General features: G+C 52.9%; 2 protein-coding genes across 3 annotated transcripts in view; both read right to left on the bottom strand.

The window, feature by feature from the left end:
• The window catches only part of LOC119130207 (fibrinogen C domain-containing protein 1-like), a 559,732-nt gene that overhangs the window by 174,858 nt on the left and 369,303 nt on the right, over window positions 1-15,571 (bottom strand). The window lies entirely within an intron of this gene.
• Window positions 518-13,320, bottom strand: chd4a (chromodomain helicase DNA binding protein 4a). 2 transcript variants are annotated; one of them, XM_037263703.1, is made up of 41 exons: window positions 13,070-13,320; window positions 12,518-12,687; window positions 11,354-11,463; window positions 11,000-11,263; window positions 10,132-10,250; window positions 9,785-10,050; window positions 9,580-9,710; window positions 9,115-9,256; window positions 8,817-8,983; window positions 8,515-8,748; window positions 8,245-8,448; window positions 7,926-8,134; window positions 7,524-7,655; window positions 7,348-7,447; window positions 7,069-7,260; window positions 6,516-6,716; window positions 6,275-6,412; window positions 6,072-6,193; window positions 5,834-6,007; window positions 5,502-5,643; window positions 5,302-5,433; window positions 4,977-5,094; window positions 4,781-4,905; window positions 4,528-4,620; window positions 4,313-4,451; window positions 4,060-4,229; window positions 3,791-3,968; window positions 3,616-3,705; window positions 3,434-3,525; window positions 3,199-3,332; window positions 2,975-3,119; window positions 2,753-2,903; window positions 2,584-2,690; window positions 2,278-2,500; window positions 2,131-2,184; window positions 1,922-2,059; window positions 1,750-1,858; window positions 1,518-1,650; window positions 1,162-1,357; window positions 907-1,076; window positions 518-830 (listed from the first exon to the last, which is right to left on the bottom strand). In XM_037263703.1, exons 2-41 carry the CDS (start codon window positions 12,579-12,581, stop codon window positions 816-818), a joined length of 5,823 nt encoding a protein of 1,940 aa, XP_037119598.1. In that variant the 5' UTR covers window positions 12,582-12,687; window positions 13,070-13,320; the 3' UTR covers window positions 518-815. The 2 variants fall into 2 exon arrangements, with proteins under 2 accessions (XP_037119598.1, XP_037119597.1); XM_037263702.1 differs by lacking the exons at window positions 12,518-12,687; window positions 13,070-13,320 and adding an exon at window positions 12,236-12,382.

A 15,571-nucleotide genomic window follows, 5' to 3' on the forward strand; every position in this document is an offset into this window, starting at 1 on the left:
CCGGCCTCTGCTGTCCGCCGCCAGCCGCCGCCCTCTTGCCTGCTCGGACCAGGCGAGAGAGAGGCGGCGAGAGAGGGGCGGGGCGAGAGGAGGGCTGCTCTTCTGACGCGCACGCACGAAGAGCGAACAAAAGTACCCCGAACCGACTCTCAGCAGCAAATTGACATCACGTGACGATAAGGACGCCCCATTGCCCACCGAACACATTTGAGATGGAACTGACTGAGCGAGAAAACTGGCGATTTCTTTTGGAGCGCTCGTGCGCCCATATTGCAAAAACCGGCCCTGACAATATAAAACATGACTACTCCGACAGAAATTTTGCAACTTTGAGAACGTCGCCCCCTTGTGGACAGAATCAATATTGCCAGCGTTACTTTTGTTTGGATTAACAAAATGAATATTTGCCTCAAAGATCGATTGTACTCACTTAGTAATTTGATAACATCCTTAGACTTGTGAATTATTTATACCAAACGTGCATTTGTGCTAACTCATCCTCAATTAGAGCCAAAAGTGGCTTTTTATTTTACTTTTTTATTTAGGTCCCAAAAAAACCATCATAATAACATTATATCAATAATATTAATACAGAAGTTGAAAAAAGGAGAAAAAAATAAAATTGCTTTTTGTGTCCACAGCCTCAAACGCAGAGTCGGGAAGGACGTCTGTCCGTCAATTTGTCCGTCCTTCAGGCAACTCAAAGTCTGTCTGTTGGGGGGGCGTGGCTTCAAGCCTGGGCGCGGCACTCGTCACCAATCAGGAATGTGGTTGGGGGGGTTTTAGAGGTAAAGAGCTGAGCGTCGTCCGTCCGTCTACTGCTGAGACATCTAAGAGAAGACAAAGCACGAATTGGCCAAAACATGCTTTAATCCCACGAGCTGGAATTTGGTGTGCGGCACGTACCTGCTGCGCCTGCGTGTGCGCATCGGGCCCCCGGCTGGCCAGGCGGCTGAGGATGTTCCTCTCGGACATCTGCAGGCGCACGGCCACCGGTGGGATTCGGGCAATGGTCGCCGGTAGGCGCGTCACATCCGCCTTCATGTCGCTCAGCAGCTCCTCCAGCTGCTTCAGCACTGGCCACCAAAACAACACATCACGAATGAAAAAGTCCCCTGTGAAAAAGCCTGCGAAGCGACCCAACCTCCCCACCTCACACACCTTTGTGCAAGACGGCATTGGCCGGCTTGTTCCCCGACATGGACTCTTTGCTGAGGTGCTGGTGCGACTCGGCCAGACACTCCACCTCGCTGAAGCGCGTGTTGAGCGCCATGGACGGGTGCGAAGGGTCCTCCGACATGTTGAGGTAGGCGGCGCGTCGCAACTGCTCCTCGATCACCAGCGCCTGCTCCAGGAGCTGCGCCGGCCATACACAAAGAGAAGATCCCAATCATTTAAGAAAAAGCCCATTCAATGGAATAATAATTTAATTAAAAAAAACTAAAACAAAAAACACAGCGTTTTGAGATTTTTATGGAAGAAAGGTTGTGAAAGCAGACGGTGGTGGGAGTAGTTACCTTAAACCTCCTGGCCAGGAACTTGTTCTTGATTTCCAGGAAATTGCCACGGTTCATCTCCCCTTTGAAAGGCTCGTTGAGGATGGCGAACTTGACGTCGTTCTGGATGTCCTGCCAGCGAGCGTAGCCGTGTCTGAGGGACGCCGTCGTCAAGGGCAACAGACGGCAGGCGACAAAGATGATGGTGAATCCCGAAAGCCGCGAGCTTTAAGGTCACACGGGAAAAGGATACTGGATGATTCCGGCCAGCAGCCAGTAGTCGTGGCGACGGTGCCAAATCTCGTTGGTCTTTCTGGTCACGGTGGCGGCGCGCTCCTCGTTCTGCCACAACGAGTGAAGTTCTGAAGACAAAAAAGCAAAGGTCAACGAAATAAATGAGGTCGTTGTCGGACGAACGTTTGTACCCGTGAATCCTCCGTCGGCAATATTGAACATGAAGCGACTCTTGGCCTTCTTCTTCTCCTCCAAGGTGGCAGCGTCGCCATTCTGCAGTTTGGGGGCCTCCTCTGCTTTGGGAGCCTCCTTCTCATCCTTGACGGCCGCTGGGAGAGACGGCGGCACGTTTACAAGGAATATGACGTCATCAAACTGACAACAAATAGGGAGGCACTACCTTTCTTGTCGTCTGGGGGTGGCGGCGTCGTGTCCATCTTCTCCAACTTGTCTTCTAGGGAGAAAAAAAAAAACAACAAAACTGAAAAGTCCGTCTCAAAGGTCACGTGCTGTTTATGTCAGCCGGTGCATTTCTGAAAATGCAAACCTTTGCCATCCGACTCTTGACTTTTGGACTCCGCTCCCTCGCTTTTGACCTCGGAAGGCGACGCAGAGTCGTCTTCGCCTCGGGGGCTCTTCTTGTCGCCGTCATCCTTGGCGCCGTCGGCTTCCCCATTGGTTGCTTTGTCCGTTTCCATGGGCTCATCGTCCTTCTTCTCTTCCGCCGGACTCTTGTCGTCGTCGTCGTCGTCGTCGGGGATGGAGATGACCTGTGGAGGGGAAAAAAGGAAGAAGCCACTCGTGTCGATCCATTTAAGACTTTCTGAGCCATCAGACACTCCCAGGCGGTCACCTCGCTGGTGCTCTTTGGGGCGTCTTTGCCATTCTTGTCCGCCTCACTGTCTTTCTTCACATCTTTGTCTCCGTCCCGGATGACCTCATCGCTTTTTGACTCATCAACTGAAGAGGAAAACACGGCGTTGGCTGAAAGGCCGCCAAAGTGTCGCTCAGGATCGCCTTACCCGGAGCCGGCGTGTTGGGCTGCGTGTCAGCGGGCGTTCCCGTGGACGGCGTTTTCCCCGGCGAGTCGGGCTGAGCAGCCCGCTTGTTCTCCTCCAACTCGGCCATCCACGGTAGCGACCACTGGCCGTTGACGTGTTCGAATTCCTGCACCTGAACGCCGGACAAGCACACGGGTCGGACGATGGGCACAAACGGGACGGCTGGGTCGGCACGGCGTTTACCTTCTTGCGAATGAGCGACATGACGCCGATGCGGGTGAGGACGTGTTGCCGGGACAAGCCTTCTCTGGGAACGCCGTCCGCAAACGTTTCGGCACCATCGGCCCCAGGCTCGCAGAGGTGCCGCATGAAAAGAGACACGTAGGCCCTAAAAGAGAGACACGGGATAATTATGAGAGACAGGATAAAAAAAAAGACCTCATTCTATACTTCAATTTAAGACCTACTTAAATTCTTTCTCAGATTTGCCTCGCAGGTCTCGGACCAACCACTGCGTGGTGAAGGCGTCCTGGGGTGGCATGCCGTAACGCATTACGGCATTCAAGAATGCCTTCCTCTGCCGCGAGTTGAAGCCCAGCACCTGCGACACATGACAACTCGACATTGTTGGCTCCCTCAGATAACAACCCATAGTCGTCAAAGAACAAGACCACAGAGTGAAATGTATCGTATGGTGCTGACCTCGATGTTGCCTCCCACCCTGGCCAGCAGGGGGGGCAGTGGCTTGTCCTTGTCATTCCTCAGGCCTTTCCTGCTCGGTCTGCGTGAATTAGCTGCGAGGGACAGGCGGACACACAAGTTGAAACACAGAGTCAGTCTACAAAGGCAAATTAGGATAGTGACTGAGCCCGCAGCGCTCGTACCTTCCGATCGCTCGTCAAAGTCCTCATCTCCCTCTTCGGACGCCACAGAGTAATCCGATTGGCCGTCCGACTGATCGTCCTGCCAATCGGCTGGGGGGGAGACAAAATGACGGCGGTTGAAGAGGGCTTGATGGGTTTGATTGGACATAGCAAGAAGGAGGCGACGGCGTCTCACCTCTGTCCTCCTGCGAGCCGTCGTTGTAGTTGACCTGCTTGCGGATGCGCTTGCCTTTGCCCAGATTGCGAGCCAAATCCTCCTGCTGCTGCTCATAATGATGCCGCAGCAACTTTTCCCAGTAGTCGGGGTCCACGCTCTCCTCTTGCTTGATAATCTCGCGCTGCACCTCCTCCTCCTGACGCAAAATATTGAAAGAGCCATAAAAAAAAAAAGCGAGGAAAGAAAATTTTCTGTATCCCAGGAATTGTTAGGAATTGTTCGCTCACCTCCTCGTCCTCGTCTTTGACCACATACTGCGCCACCTTGAAGGAGCTCAGGTACTCGTTCATGCTCTGCAGCTCCGTGTCATCGGTGGCGTCCTGGTTTCTGTCCAGCAGCCGGTCAATGGCCTTGTCGTCGTAGTGGATGACGCTGCTGTCTTCCTCCTTGTTCTCACCTGAGACCCAACACACACAAGATTGAACTCGTGAATGCCACCTACTGTTTTTTTTTTTCTCCCCCTTTTCTGCGGAATCTCACCCTCGCCCTCGTCTTTGAAGAGCTCCTCTGTGCCGAACTTGAGAATATCGTCCAATTCCTGCTTGGACATGGAACCCGTCTTGGAGCCCAGGCCGGGTCGGACGACCAAATGGGTGAGCATCATCTTCTTCTTGGCCACCTGATGGGCAAAAGAGGGGACGGAGTCATGAGCTGACGGGCCAGACAGGAGGGCTCGGGTGCGTGTTCCTCCTTACCTGCGTGATCCTCTCCTCCACCGAGGCCTTGGTGACAAAACGGTATATCATCACTTTTTTGTTCTGACCGATTCGATGAGCTCTGCTGAAAGCCTGCAAACACAGGAAGCCAAAAACAGAAAATGAGCTACAAACGAGAGCTCAATCTAAGGAATCACAAGATGAAGACAATTTGAGCTACAACCGGGAACGAAGCATAGCGAGTGAAGACAAAGTGAGCTGAAAGATGAAATTGTTGCAGATTGCAGCGTACCTGAATGTCGTTGTGAGGATTCCAGTCCGAGTCGTAGATGATGACCGTGTCGGCGGTGGCCAGATTGATACCCAGCCCTCCGGCCCTCGTGGACAGCAGGAAGGCAAACTGCTGTGCGCCGGGAGCTGAGCGAATCGACCGCATGACGTCGTCAGTCGCCAGGCTCGGCACGCTCTTGAAAGAAAGTATCTCCTACCGTTGAAGCGGTCGATGGCTTCCTGTCTCATCCCTCCCGTGATGCTGCCGTCGATACGCTCGTACTTGTAGCCCTCGTTCTCCAGGAAGTCCTCCAGGAGGTCCAACATCTTGGTCATCTACAGGGGGATAGGAAAAAACCGCTGCTGAATCCAGGTCCAAAATCCAAATCGCAAGCAACGTTGCTGCCGACTAAAATGCCGGACGATCTTTCACAACAGATCATGAGGTTATTTTGTTTGTAACGCTGTCAATATTGTCAGTAGCTAGCCAAAGACGGTCCAATCTCAACCGGCTGCGGAAGCTTTTAGGTGGCGTCGTCTCACCTGGGAGAAGATGAGCACTCGGTGTCCTCCGTCCTTTAGCTTCCTCATCATCTTCTGCAGCAGCATCAGCTTGCCGGCCGCCTTGATGAGCGAGCTGCCGTCGTACATCCCATTGGGCAACCTGGGCGCTTCCTGTCAACAGATGGCGTCGGCAGTCGGTCAGAAGTGGCTCTGGCCGCCTCGCCCGCTTGACATCGTACCATTGCGGCTCCGGGGAAGAGGAAGGGGTGGTTGCAGCACTTCTTCAGGTCCATGACCACGTTAAGGAGCGAGACCTGGTTGCCGCCACCTTTGGTGTTGAGCGCTTCAAAGTTCCTAGTCAGGATGAATTTGTAGTATTTCCTGTGGACACGCCACACGGTGAAGGATCAGCCAGGATGAAATGGAAAATTCACCATTTACTGTAAATGTTGCATTCTTATTTGGTGGATAATATTTTTATTGAACTTTTACCCCGAAAATGTTCATTTATGCATCCTACTCATTAGTTAAGAAAGTCATTAGGAAGAAATGACGTGCATGCATGACTGACTTCTGCTGCGGGCTGAGCTCCACGCGCAGGATTAGCTCAGTCTTGGAGGGCATGTGCTTGAAGACGTCGGCCTTGAGCCTCCTCAGCATGTGCGGCCCCAGCATGTCATGCAGCTTCTTGATCTGGTCTTCTTTGGCGATGTCGGCAAACTCCTCCAGGAAGCCCTCCAGGTTGCTGCCCAGACAAAGCCCTAGGATATAGTCGTGGCACGGGAGAAGCGGGACGCGGCCGCGCTTACCTGAACCTCTCGGGCGTGAGGAAGTTGAGCAGGTGAAAAAGCTCCTCCAGGTTGTTTTGCAGTGGCGTCCCGGTGAGCAGCAGCTTGTGTTGCAATGGGTAGTTGTTCAATACACGGAAAAACTGCGGGAAGAAAGCAAAGCAGCTTCAGCGGCCGCTGCTAGCGGAGGAGGGCGCGGCAGCGGTGCGCGGAGGCGGCCGCACCTTGGACTGGTTGTTCTTTAGCCTGTGGGCCTCGTCCACTACCAAACAGGCCCAGTCGATGGAGCCGAGGATGGCCATGTCGATGGTGATCAGCTCGTATGACGTCAGCAGGACGTGAAACTTGATGGACGAGTCTTTCTGTCTTGGCGAAGGAAAAACGTCAGGCCGTCGTGGGATTGCGGCACGTGCGTCGTCCTTCATGACTGCCGCAAAATTTCCAATGGGGGCCGTTTGCACCCACCTTCATCCTGGAGGCTTTCTTCCCTCCCCGGATGGCATTGTCCTCGAAGGAGAACTCGTTCTCGCGGATGACAGCCCTGCTGTCTTTATCGCCCACGTACGTCACCACGTACATGTCGGGCGCCCACATCTCAAATTCCCTCTCCCAGTTGATGATGGTGGAGAGCGGCGCGCTGACCAGGAAGGGACCCTTGGAGTGACCCTGAGGGAGCGCAGAGGAGGCTGCGGGTCAGTCATCAATTGAGACGAGGAAACTGAAGTGCTGGTTGGGGTCTGTTGATTTTGGCCACAAGGCCACCGCCACACATTTACACGTGTAACTTAAACTTGAAGGAATAAAGTAAAATGCAGAGAAGAAAAATACTGTACACAAAAGGTGACTTTGTGTGTGTGGGGGTGCATTTCACCCTCCCACCTGCAGGTGGCAGCAGTCTCACACGCCATCAGTCTAAGTGACAACTGTCTGATGTTGCCAAATTTGCGTGACAAAATGGCTGAACAGAAACGGGAGGTCAGCGCAAATGATGGCAACTTTTGCCACTGGCTCCGCCCACCTCTTTATAGAGAGAGTAGAGGAAGACGGCCGTCTGGACGGTCTTGCCCAGGCCCATCTCGTCAGCCAAGATGGTGTCAGTGCCCTGCGCCCAGGAGAAGCGCAGCCAGTTGAGGCCCTCCAGCTGGTAGGGGTGCAGCGTGCCGCCCGTGCTGTCCAGGTACTCGGGCTGACGATCAAACTTGATGGTAGGCTGCCCGCCGCGCGCCGTCAGAAAAAAAAGAGTGAGCCACCGGCAGCAATGACGTACAATAATAATCCGAAAAAAGCGTGAGCTTACATCAACAACGGGGTTCTCTGGCGGTCTGTCCAGACGCTTCATGCGTCCTTTCACCTTGATCTTCTTTCCGGGTTTGCCGTCGTCGCCCATCATCAGCTCTCTGCCAAGGAGAAAGAAGCGGACGCTAAGCAGGAGGATTGTTTGCGGGCTGAAGGATCCTGGTAGCCGGTGCGCACCTGTGGTTCCAGTACTGCAGCTTGAAGGTATCGAACTCAGGAACGTCCATGTCGTCCGCCTCCCAGGTGGCCTGGTCGTACGCCAGTTCGCGCCACTTGATCAGGTAGTGCACGTTGTTCTTGCGGTCCACACTGGACAACACGCACACAGAATCAAACTACCATTGAAATGAAGTCATTTTACGGTCCACACTGGACAACACGCACACAGAATCAAACTACCATTGAAATGAAGTCATTTTACTCTTTTGTTTTTGTTTACATCGTTCACACGCTACAAGATTGTGAACCCCGCCACGCCGCTCAACTGGGATAAGTTCCGGCGCACCGCAACCCGCGTAAGAAGCGCTTCAGAACATAGACATATGGATGAGGTGAAGAATGTTCTTTGACGGCACCCACCTGTGGTTGATGATGCGGTGGATCATCAGCCACTCCATCTTGATTCCAAATCGGAGGTACCTCTCATCCAGCTGCGCGTACATGGGGTCCTTGTTCTTTCTCTTGTCGCTTTTGTCTTCCTCGCCGTCACCAAAGTCGATGGGCGGCGGCTCATCCATGTCATTCTTCCTCTGGTAATTCCTGAACATCACCTGACAGTGCAGCTCCAGCTGGCGGAGACCGGACAAAGTGTTAAATTTTTACCAAAATAAAGCATTCCTTTTATTTATTTAAATCACATCATCCGCAGGCCATTCCTCTTTAATTGGCGCTCGCTCACCTGCAGCTCGGTGACCCAAGAGCAGTGCCAGTAGGACATGTTGTACCACTTGGCAAAGAACTCTCGCTCGGGGCGCCCTGCCAACGGGGCGGGATCAGGCGCGTCCGGCGGGAGGTCCGGCGGGCGGGGTACGGGTGTTGGGGGAGGAGGTTCTCCCCACTGCCATGTCAAGATCTTCTGGACTTTCCCCTTCATGGGAAGGCACTGCGGCGGGAGGGAAAAGGCGTGTTAGGGACTGATCACCGAAACGCAGAGGGGAAGCAGGCTCACCAGGCAGCGAGGGCAGATCCACTCGCCGTTGGGGATCTCGGGCAGGGGCGGATTGAGGCAGTGGATGTGGTAGGACGACGGACACGAGTCGCAGCAGAGCAGCTCGCCGCCGTCTTTGCACACCCTGCAGAACTCCATGTGGTGGTCGTCCTCCTCCATCTCCCCGCCGTCGCCGTTGTCCTCCTCGCCTTCCGACGGCTCCTCCCTCGCCTCCCACTGGATGCCCTCCTTCTCCTGAGCAGCAAAACGTTGCGTCATAGCAGGAAAGTAAAAGGAGCGCTGGAGTTTTGGCCTTTGCTTACGCAGTGCGGACAGCTCCAGGTGCCCTCGGGGGCTTTCTCCATGTCGGGGTCCAGGCACACCATGTGGTAGGCTCTGGGACACGTGTCGCACAGGATGATCTCGCCGCCCTGCTGACACACCTCGCAGTAGTCCTGGTGGTCCGTCTCATAGCCGTCCGCGTCCTCGGCTTTGGTAGAGCAAGCCAAACGAGGCAGAAACAAAAGCCGAGCTTGTCAAAGCGCGCCGTCCGTTGTAGCCCAAACCCCGCCCCTTGCCCAGCAATTTTCCGGCACGGCATGGCGCGTTGAGACACGTTACCTTTTTTCCTCTTGGGCTTGCCCTTGGACGAGGGCTTCTTTTTGCTGCGACCGCTGCGGCTGTTGGAGCCTTCCGAGACGGAGACGCTGTTCATGCTGCCGTCCTCAAAGTCGCTGTCGGCATCCGGCTCGTCCTCCTCGCTCTGAAAGCCCAAGGCGCAGGACGGTTAATGGGGCTCCCTTTTTTTGAAGCGCATTTTTCAAAACTATGGCCCCAGGTCTTGGAGGGGACAAAGATGTGTTTAGTCAAAAAAAATGGACTATTCCATTATTAAACTTGAACATCAAAATACCGCAAGTGTCAACTATCTTCTCCCAAGCAGCTGCTGTTGTCAAAATAAGTCTTGAAGTATTTTCTCTAATACTATAAATTTGTTCTGCCAGCAAGCTGACTTTGCCAGGGTTGAGTTTAAATGGCGAGTTATGGGTGGGTCCAAAAAATGGAAAAAAGGGTGCCGTCTGGTACCGAAGATCGCTTCCTCTTGCTGCTGAATCCCCCCAGCTTGATTTTCAGAGGAGCCACTTTTTTGGTCTTTGCGTTGTTCTTCTTCTCTTGAGGTTTCTGCGCTGATTTGGACTTTTTGCGGGCATTGGGACCTGCACGAGCCCAAAGAAAGACGCAGTCAGTCGGGCGAACCGAGTCGAGAACCCCCGCGGGCGCGAAGCCGTACCTTTGCCTTCCTTGGTCTTGGCCTTGCGAAGGGGAGGCGCAGCGGGCTGCTGCGCCTCGACCGGCGCCGGGGCGGCAGGTGGCACCGGGACTGCCTCGGCCACCATGTTGTCGACGGCGGCGGGCACGTTGGCCGTGGCCAGAGCGGCGTTGGCGGCCGCTGCTCCCCTCAGGGGGTTGTTGGTGCTGAACTCCCGCCATTTGGCGCCCAGGACCATCATCATCTTGGACACGGCGATTTTGGGGTTCTTGGCGGCGATGAGCGGCCTGGGCGGAAGCCACACAAGCTGCGTGCTTACCCGTTTGGGGTTGAACATGTTGCGAATGCAGATTCCAGCGAGTGTCTACCTGACAAATTGACTGAAGGCCTTGTAGTTTGTCAACGAGCGATAGTCCTCCTGGGTGAATATGTGGTCGATGTCCTCCATGCCCCAGTTCTCCAGCAGCTGGGAGGACGACTTGGGCTCCTGGTGGGGAAGCGCAAAGGTCACAAACATCACCAACGCAAGTGAGCTCAGCCTTCATTTAGAAGAATTTGCCCCCCCCAGCTTTGCTTAAGTCGACCTGGCGTTACTAATCACCGTGTTAGCACTTCTAGACTGAATATATTTCCTTAGCCTCCATGTCAAGAAAAATGTTTACCAGTTTAAAAAAAAAAAAAAAATCAACCAAAATGTCCTGAAACATTGTGTTCAATTGTGTTGCATAAGTCAACATTTATCATGCGTGACCAGAAAAAAATGTTTTTGTACTTGGTCCATTCAAGTCATAAATGGATTGACGATAAGCTCAAGGCCAGTCTTCAAGAGGAGCCTGAATAAGGGTGGGCGTGTGTACAAATGAATCAAAATGTTTAGCTAACCCAAACGTGCAGGGAAAAAAGGGTCAAGAAACAGGTTGCCATGGAAACTGCATATATGCATTACACGCCTCAGACACACACGCAAGCCCCCCTCCCCCAGCCGCCGTGTCATTAAGTAGGCGGCCCCCTATTGGCCGCCCTCGCTCTTTGTTTAAGCGTCGCTCATATCGCTCCCGTGACAGGTGAGACAAAGAGGGGGAAAAAAGGCCAAAGTTATTTTGCCCGAGTACACACGTAGAAGCCAAGGTATGACGGCAAGATAAAAGCGAAGCCACGGGCGACCATGACTGAGCATCAGCATTTTGTTGCCACATGAATTTGAACGCGGCGACACAAGCATGCGACGCTCCTTACCGAGAAGTCGTCGTCGTCATCCTCGTCCTCCTCCTCCGGTTCAGGTTCTTTCTTTTTGGACGAGCCGCGTTCGGAGCTGGCTCCGCTGCGCTTCTTCTCCTTGCCGCCGCCGGCCCGCTTCTTCTTCTTGCGTCCCGGCGTGTAGTCGCTGCCCTCGCTGTCCGAGCGCTGAGCATGGCCGGCGCCAGCGGTCCCATCGTCGTTATCCGCCTCATCCTCTCCCCCGGCCGCGTCCATGTGCTCAGGGGAGCTGATGGGAAGTTCCTGGAAGGCAAAGTTGAAACAAGTTAAGGTGGAAGCTCGCACAGAGAATCTCCACTCTCAAGTATGATTTGCCGACACTGAAGCACATACCTCCCTGCGCGAGCGCCGCTTGCTGCCTTTACTCTCCCGGCTCTTTTTGGCCTTCTTCTTCTTCTTCACCTTCTGAGTCTCATTCTCTGAAATCTCCTCGTCTTCGTCATCTGCACATCGAGCGAGCGGAAACGACGCCAGTTAGGACAAAAAGACATTGGGGAAACAACAACACAGCGAAGCCGAGCTGCTGTGGGTTTATGTAAAAAAAAACACTGCACAGCACGTTGCACTTTAGTTCCTTTCTTCATCACAATCAAGAGAACCAAACCTACAGAGGTAGTTTTGACATTTTCAGTCGGCCGCAAGCCTGGGAAAAGTTTGCGGTTCAATGAAGAGGTTCAAACGCGGAACAGCTTTGAACAGAATAGATTAGTTCGAGAGTGAAACCATAAACTCGTCAGGCATACTTCATCGTGTGTACCAAGACATTATCAAATACTGGCTGACTCGAATTGATTCGGTGATTTAATTGTTGCATAAAGACTTGAAGGCGACGAGCCATAGATCACAAGTCATCCAAGTGATTTAAAGTATTCATGTGTGTGCATTTAGTTGAAAGCAAACACAGATGAAATTAAACGTCTGAACTTTAGCACGGGAAGCTAACTAGCGTGCACTCTTTCCTCTCCGGCGCAGATAACAATCGCACGTAAACAACCGCTCATGTTAGTATTTCTCAAATGTTGCCTAAGAATAGTGTCAAAAACGCTGTAGAGTAAAAAACGCCACTTTGGGACATTCCTCTCCATTTTCAGTTGGCGCCAGCCACGAGGAGGGAAGCTGCCGCTGAACGTCATCCGGCAGCTTCCAAGCTAACTGGCTGCCTCCATCTTGTCATCGACACGTAAAAAATAGGAAAGTGAAAAAAAGAAAAAATACCGGTAGCCGACTCGAGTAAGGGCCCGGCGGGAACATGTCGCCGTGGCTCAACGGCGGACCATCCGCGTTCGTCTGATTGTGAAAGTGACATTTATGCTCGGATTCGTCGGGACGTTTTATCGAGGAGCAGCGTAGGCGTTCGCCGTCGAGCTAACGTTAGCAACCCGGTAGTTAGCCGCTAAGTGCTAAGTGGACATGATTGACATGAATGTGACAAAACGCGAACATTAGCGCGGCGTGGCTAACAACCGCAGCTCGTCGACGGCGGCGACAGCGTCTTACCTTGCATCAAGCGGTCCTGCGGCGGGGCTCCGTAATCGTCTCTGTCGTCCTCGCTCCCAGACATTGCGGACGGCGCAAACTTTTGAGCTATTTAGCTAGCTTGGACTAACTACATCCAAAGTTGCTTTGAACAATAATAATCCAGAGTTGGATGCCAGCGTTCGTCGTGTCTTTTCAAAAGACGCCGAAGAGAGGAGCCGGTCGGGTTTCCGCCAAAGGGGACACAAGAACAAAACAAGAAAACGGAAGGGGATGTTTTAGAAACTGCCAAAAGCCGGTCGACCGGCCGGAGGCGCACACAACACTCAGCACGCCGGACAATACATTTAACTTGAGCCGAACATGTCGAAAAGATTAGCAGCCGGCTCTGGTTAGCCCCCCCTTCCCCGCCGCCGCCACCAGCAGCAGCAGCATTAGCTTGCGAGCTAGCCCCAGCTTGTCCGAGTCCCATTTGCGGCCAAACTCAACAAACGAGCACAGTTAAGAAGCGTTGACAAGCCGCCATCATCTCATCTCCACTCTAGTCCATTCAAGGGAAAGTAACATACTCACAACTTGACTCCACACTCTTGTTTCCCTCCCCTTAAAAAAAAAAATAAAAGAAAAAAGTGCAGCCTTAGTTCTTGTCTCAATCAAGAGTTGGCGGGCGCTGCTTTGTTTATGTAACGGCGCTGGAGCTTTTTGTGCAGATTTCCTGATTTTTTTGTGCGGCCGCTTTTACTGCTGCGTGTGCGCACGACGTCGTTCGTCGTCTTTTTTCGATCTCGCACACTACACACGCCCCGCCGCGCGCGCACACACAAAGAGATCAGGGGGCAGGCATCCCATAATATCACCCACCCCTCCCCCACTCAGCATAGTTACCTTGCAACATACAGACCATAATATTCAACTCACCCCCCCCCCCTCCCTTTGAGTATCTTCCCCATTCCTCCATGCCACCCCTCCTCCTCCTCCCATGGTAACCATGGTGACGCCCCCCCCTCCCACCCCTGCTGACATCCCATAATAGTCATGCGCGGAGTCACTAACATCCCACAATAAGCATAACTCCCCCCCCTCCCAAAAATGCGAGATAGGAGGGGGGAGGACAAGCCGTCACATGGCAACTGTGCGCGCCACATGACTGCTGACTTGCGCGCGCACGCTCACTTGAGTGCGCGTGCGCGCCCGCTCGTGTACTGCACTGTAAATTGACTTAACACACACGGGAAAAGACAGGCTGACCTCCTCACCCGGATTTGAAGGGTGACCCAGATGACCCCCCCACCCTTTTTTTTTTCAATTTTGGGTGTGTTTAAACTTTACAATGTTTGCAAACAATAGACGCCGCACGACTTCCTCCTGTAATGTTTTATTGAAAACTGTTGATACAAATTTGCACTTGGGCTTGTGCGGCCAGATATTCCTCTCAAGGCCCCCCCCCCCAAAAAAAGTCGTATTTAATCCAGTGGAATCATGGCTGAGAAGGATAAATCAAGCAGACGGAAAATAGTCGTGCAGAAAAGTGGCAACACGTGCGCAGGCAAAGAGCAGCGACCAAACCTCCATCATCGGCTTTGCAAAAGACGTTTTTGCAGGGCAAGCAGAAAATGTTGCTTGAGTAAAACTTGACACTCGGCCTGCCCGCGGCCATTTTAGAATCAAAAGGCCGTGTCTAACTATTAGTCCCTCGGTCATCACGCCGATCAATTTTCAGCATATTGGATGGGTCCGCCGGACCCATTCGGCGAACACAAGAAATGCAAAAACTTGGACAAAATGAATGCAATCAATCTGCTAGCTTTATGCTAACATTTACCGAAATCAAGATAGACGGGCTAATGGAAGTTAGCATGGGCCTTCAGCAGCCGCTGCAACGACAACACATTCACGCAGAGCATCATGCCAATCATCTCGATGGGGTCGCCTGGTCTTTGGTGACCAATCGCTGCGTCCTTCGAGTTTGGTTGTCCACCATGGCGTGATCAGAAGGTCTCAATGAGAATCTCAGTCGGCCTTCCTTTGTCCCGCCGGGCCCAACTTGTCGTTTTTCTTCAATGGGTTGGCGCGTCTGCCCCTCCCCCCCCTCCTTCTCGTGGACACAGTGTTCATGTGTGCTTTTGGGGAGGGGGGGCATCACATAATCAGAAGGATAGTAGGGGTAGTTGTCATAGAAACCCTCTGCATGTCTCAAGAAGACCCCCCCCGCAGCACCCACCCCCCAACAGCAGCACCTTGTGCACAAGCGTGTGTTGCATAAGGACAACATTTCCGAAGTGTCGGAAAATAATTTTGGGAGGAGGAGGAGGGGGGGGACTTGCAGACTGTAATAGTGCTCCTGTGCAGCTGGTCATCATGGCGATGGGGGGGGCGGGGTGTACATAGACAGACAGGGTCAGATTACAATGTAAATCATCCCATAATACTCCCGTGATGACTAAACAGAGTTGATGCAGATGGGGGGGGTCATCCTGGCAAGCAATTCAAAGCACGTGTGAAAGATACACAAAAATAAATTGACTGACATTTTTTGTGTGGATGTGAATTATTTTCAATAAAAATTTGCAAATTTGCTCCAATTTCCGCTGTCGCCCGCCTAAGAAGCATCGCACCAAAGCGCAGAATTCTCTCAGTAACAATAACGAATGAGAAATGGCAACAATCGATTTGTCGGCTGAAATCGTAGCGACGCAACACGTTGCGAGACGGCCCAGGTAGCCACAGCGACGCGTCATTTTCCCAAGAAGATTTCCATTTCCGCTTTGTGTTTTTGCTCCTCGTAATCGCCTGGCGGCACGTTCGATTGTTCCCGTTTCTCTCATTGTGCGGGTGGGCGGAGGGGAGTCATGGGCACAAAAAATGGCATCTGCCCCTCCCCCCATCTTAGAATGCAGACATCCCATAATATGCTCCCCCTTCACTGCTTGGCCTGCCACTCCATAATAATAATGACTCCCCCCTCTCCCCCGCCATCATCATTTCCTGTCTTAAAGGTTCCTCATGCGCAGCTCGTCCGCAACTGCGGAGCTGCTCGAAAGGCTGACGAGAGCCTCGAGGCCTTCCTCGTGGTCG

Source organism: Syngnathus acus, chromosome 11, assembly GCF_901709675.1.
Source record: "Syngnathus acus chromosome 11, fSynAcu1.2, whole genome shotgun sequence".
NCBI lineage: Eukaryota > Metazoa > Chordata > Actinopteri > Syngnathiformes > Syngnathidae > Syngnathus > Syngnathus acus.

Coding starts and splice junctions, on each gene's coding strand:
- chd4a (XM_037263702.1), bottom strand. CDS start 12,326: ATGTCACTTTCACAATCAGACGAACGCGGATGGTCCGCCGTTGAGCCA. Junction 11,464..12,235: donor CTTACTCGAGTCGGCTACCG/GTATTTTTTCTT, acceptor CTCGATGTGCAG/ATGACGAAGACGAGGAGATT. Junction 5,644..5,833: donor GAGCTCAGCCCGCAGCAGAA/GTCAGTCATGCA, acceptor GCGTGTCCACAG/GAAATACTACAAATTCATCC.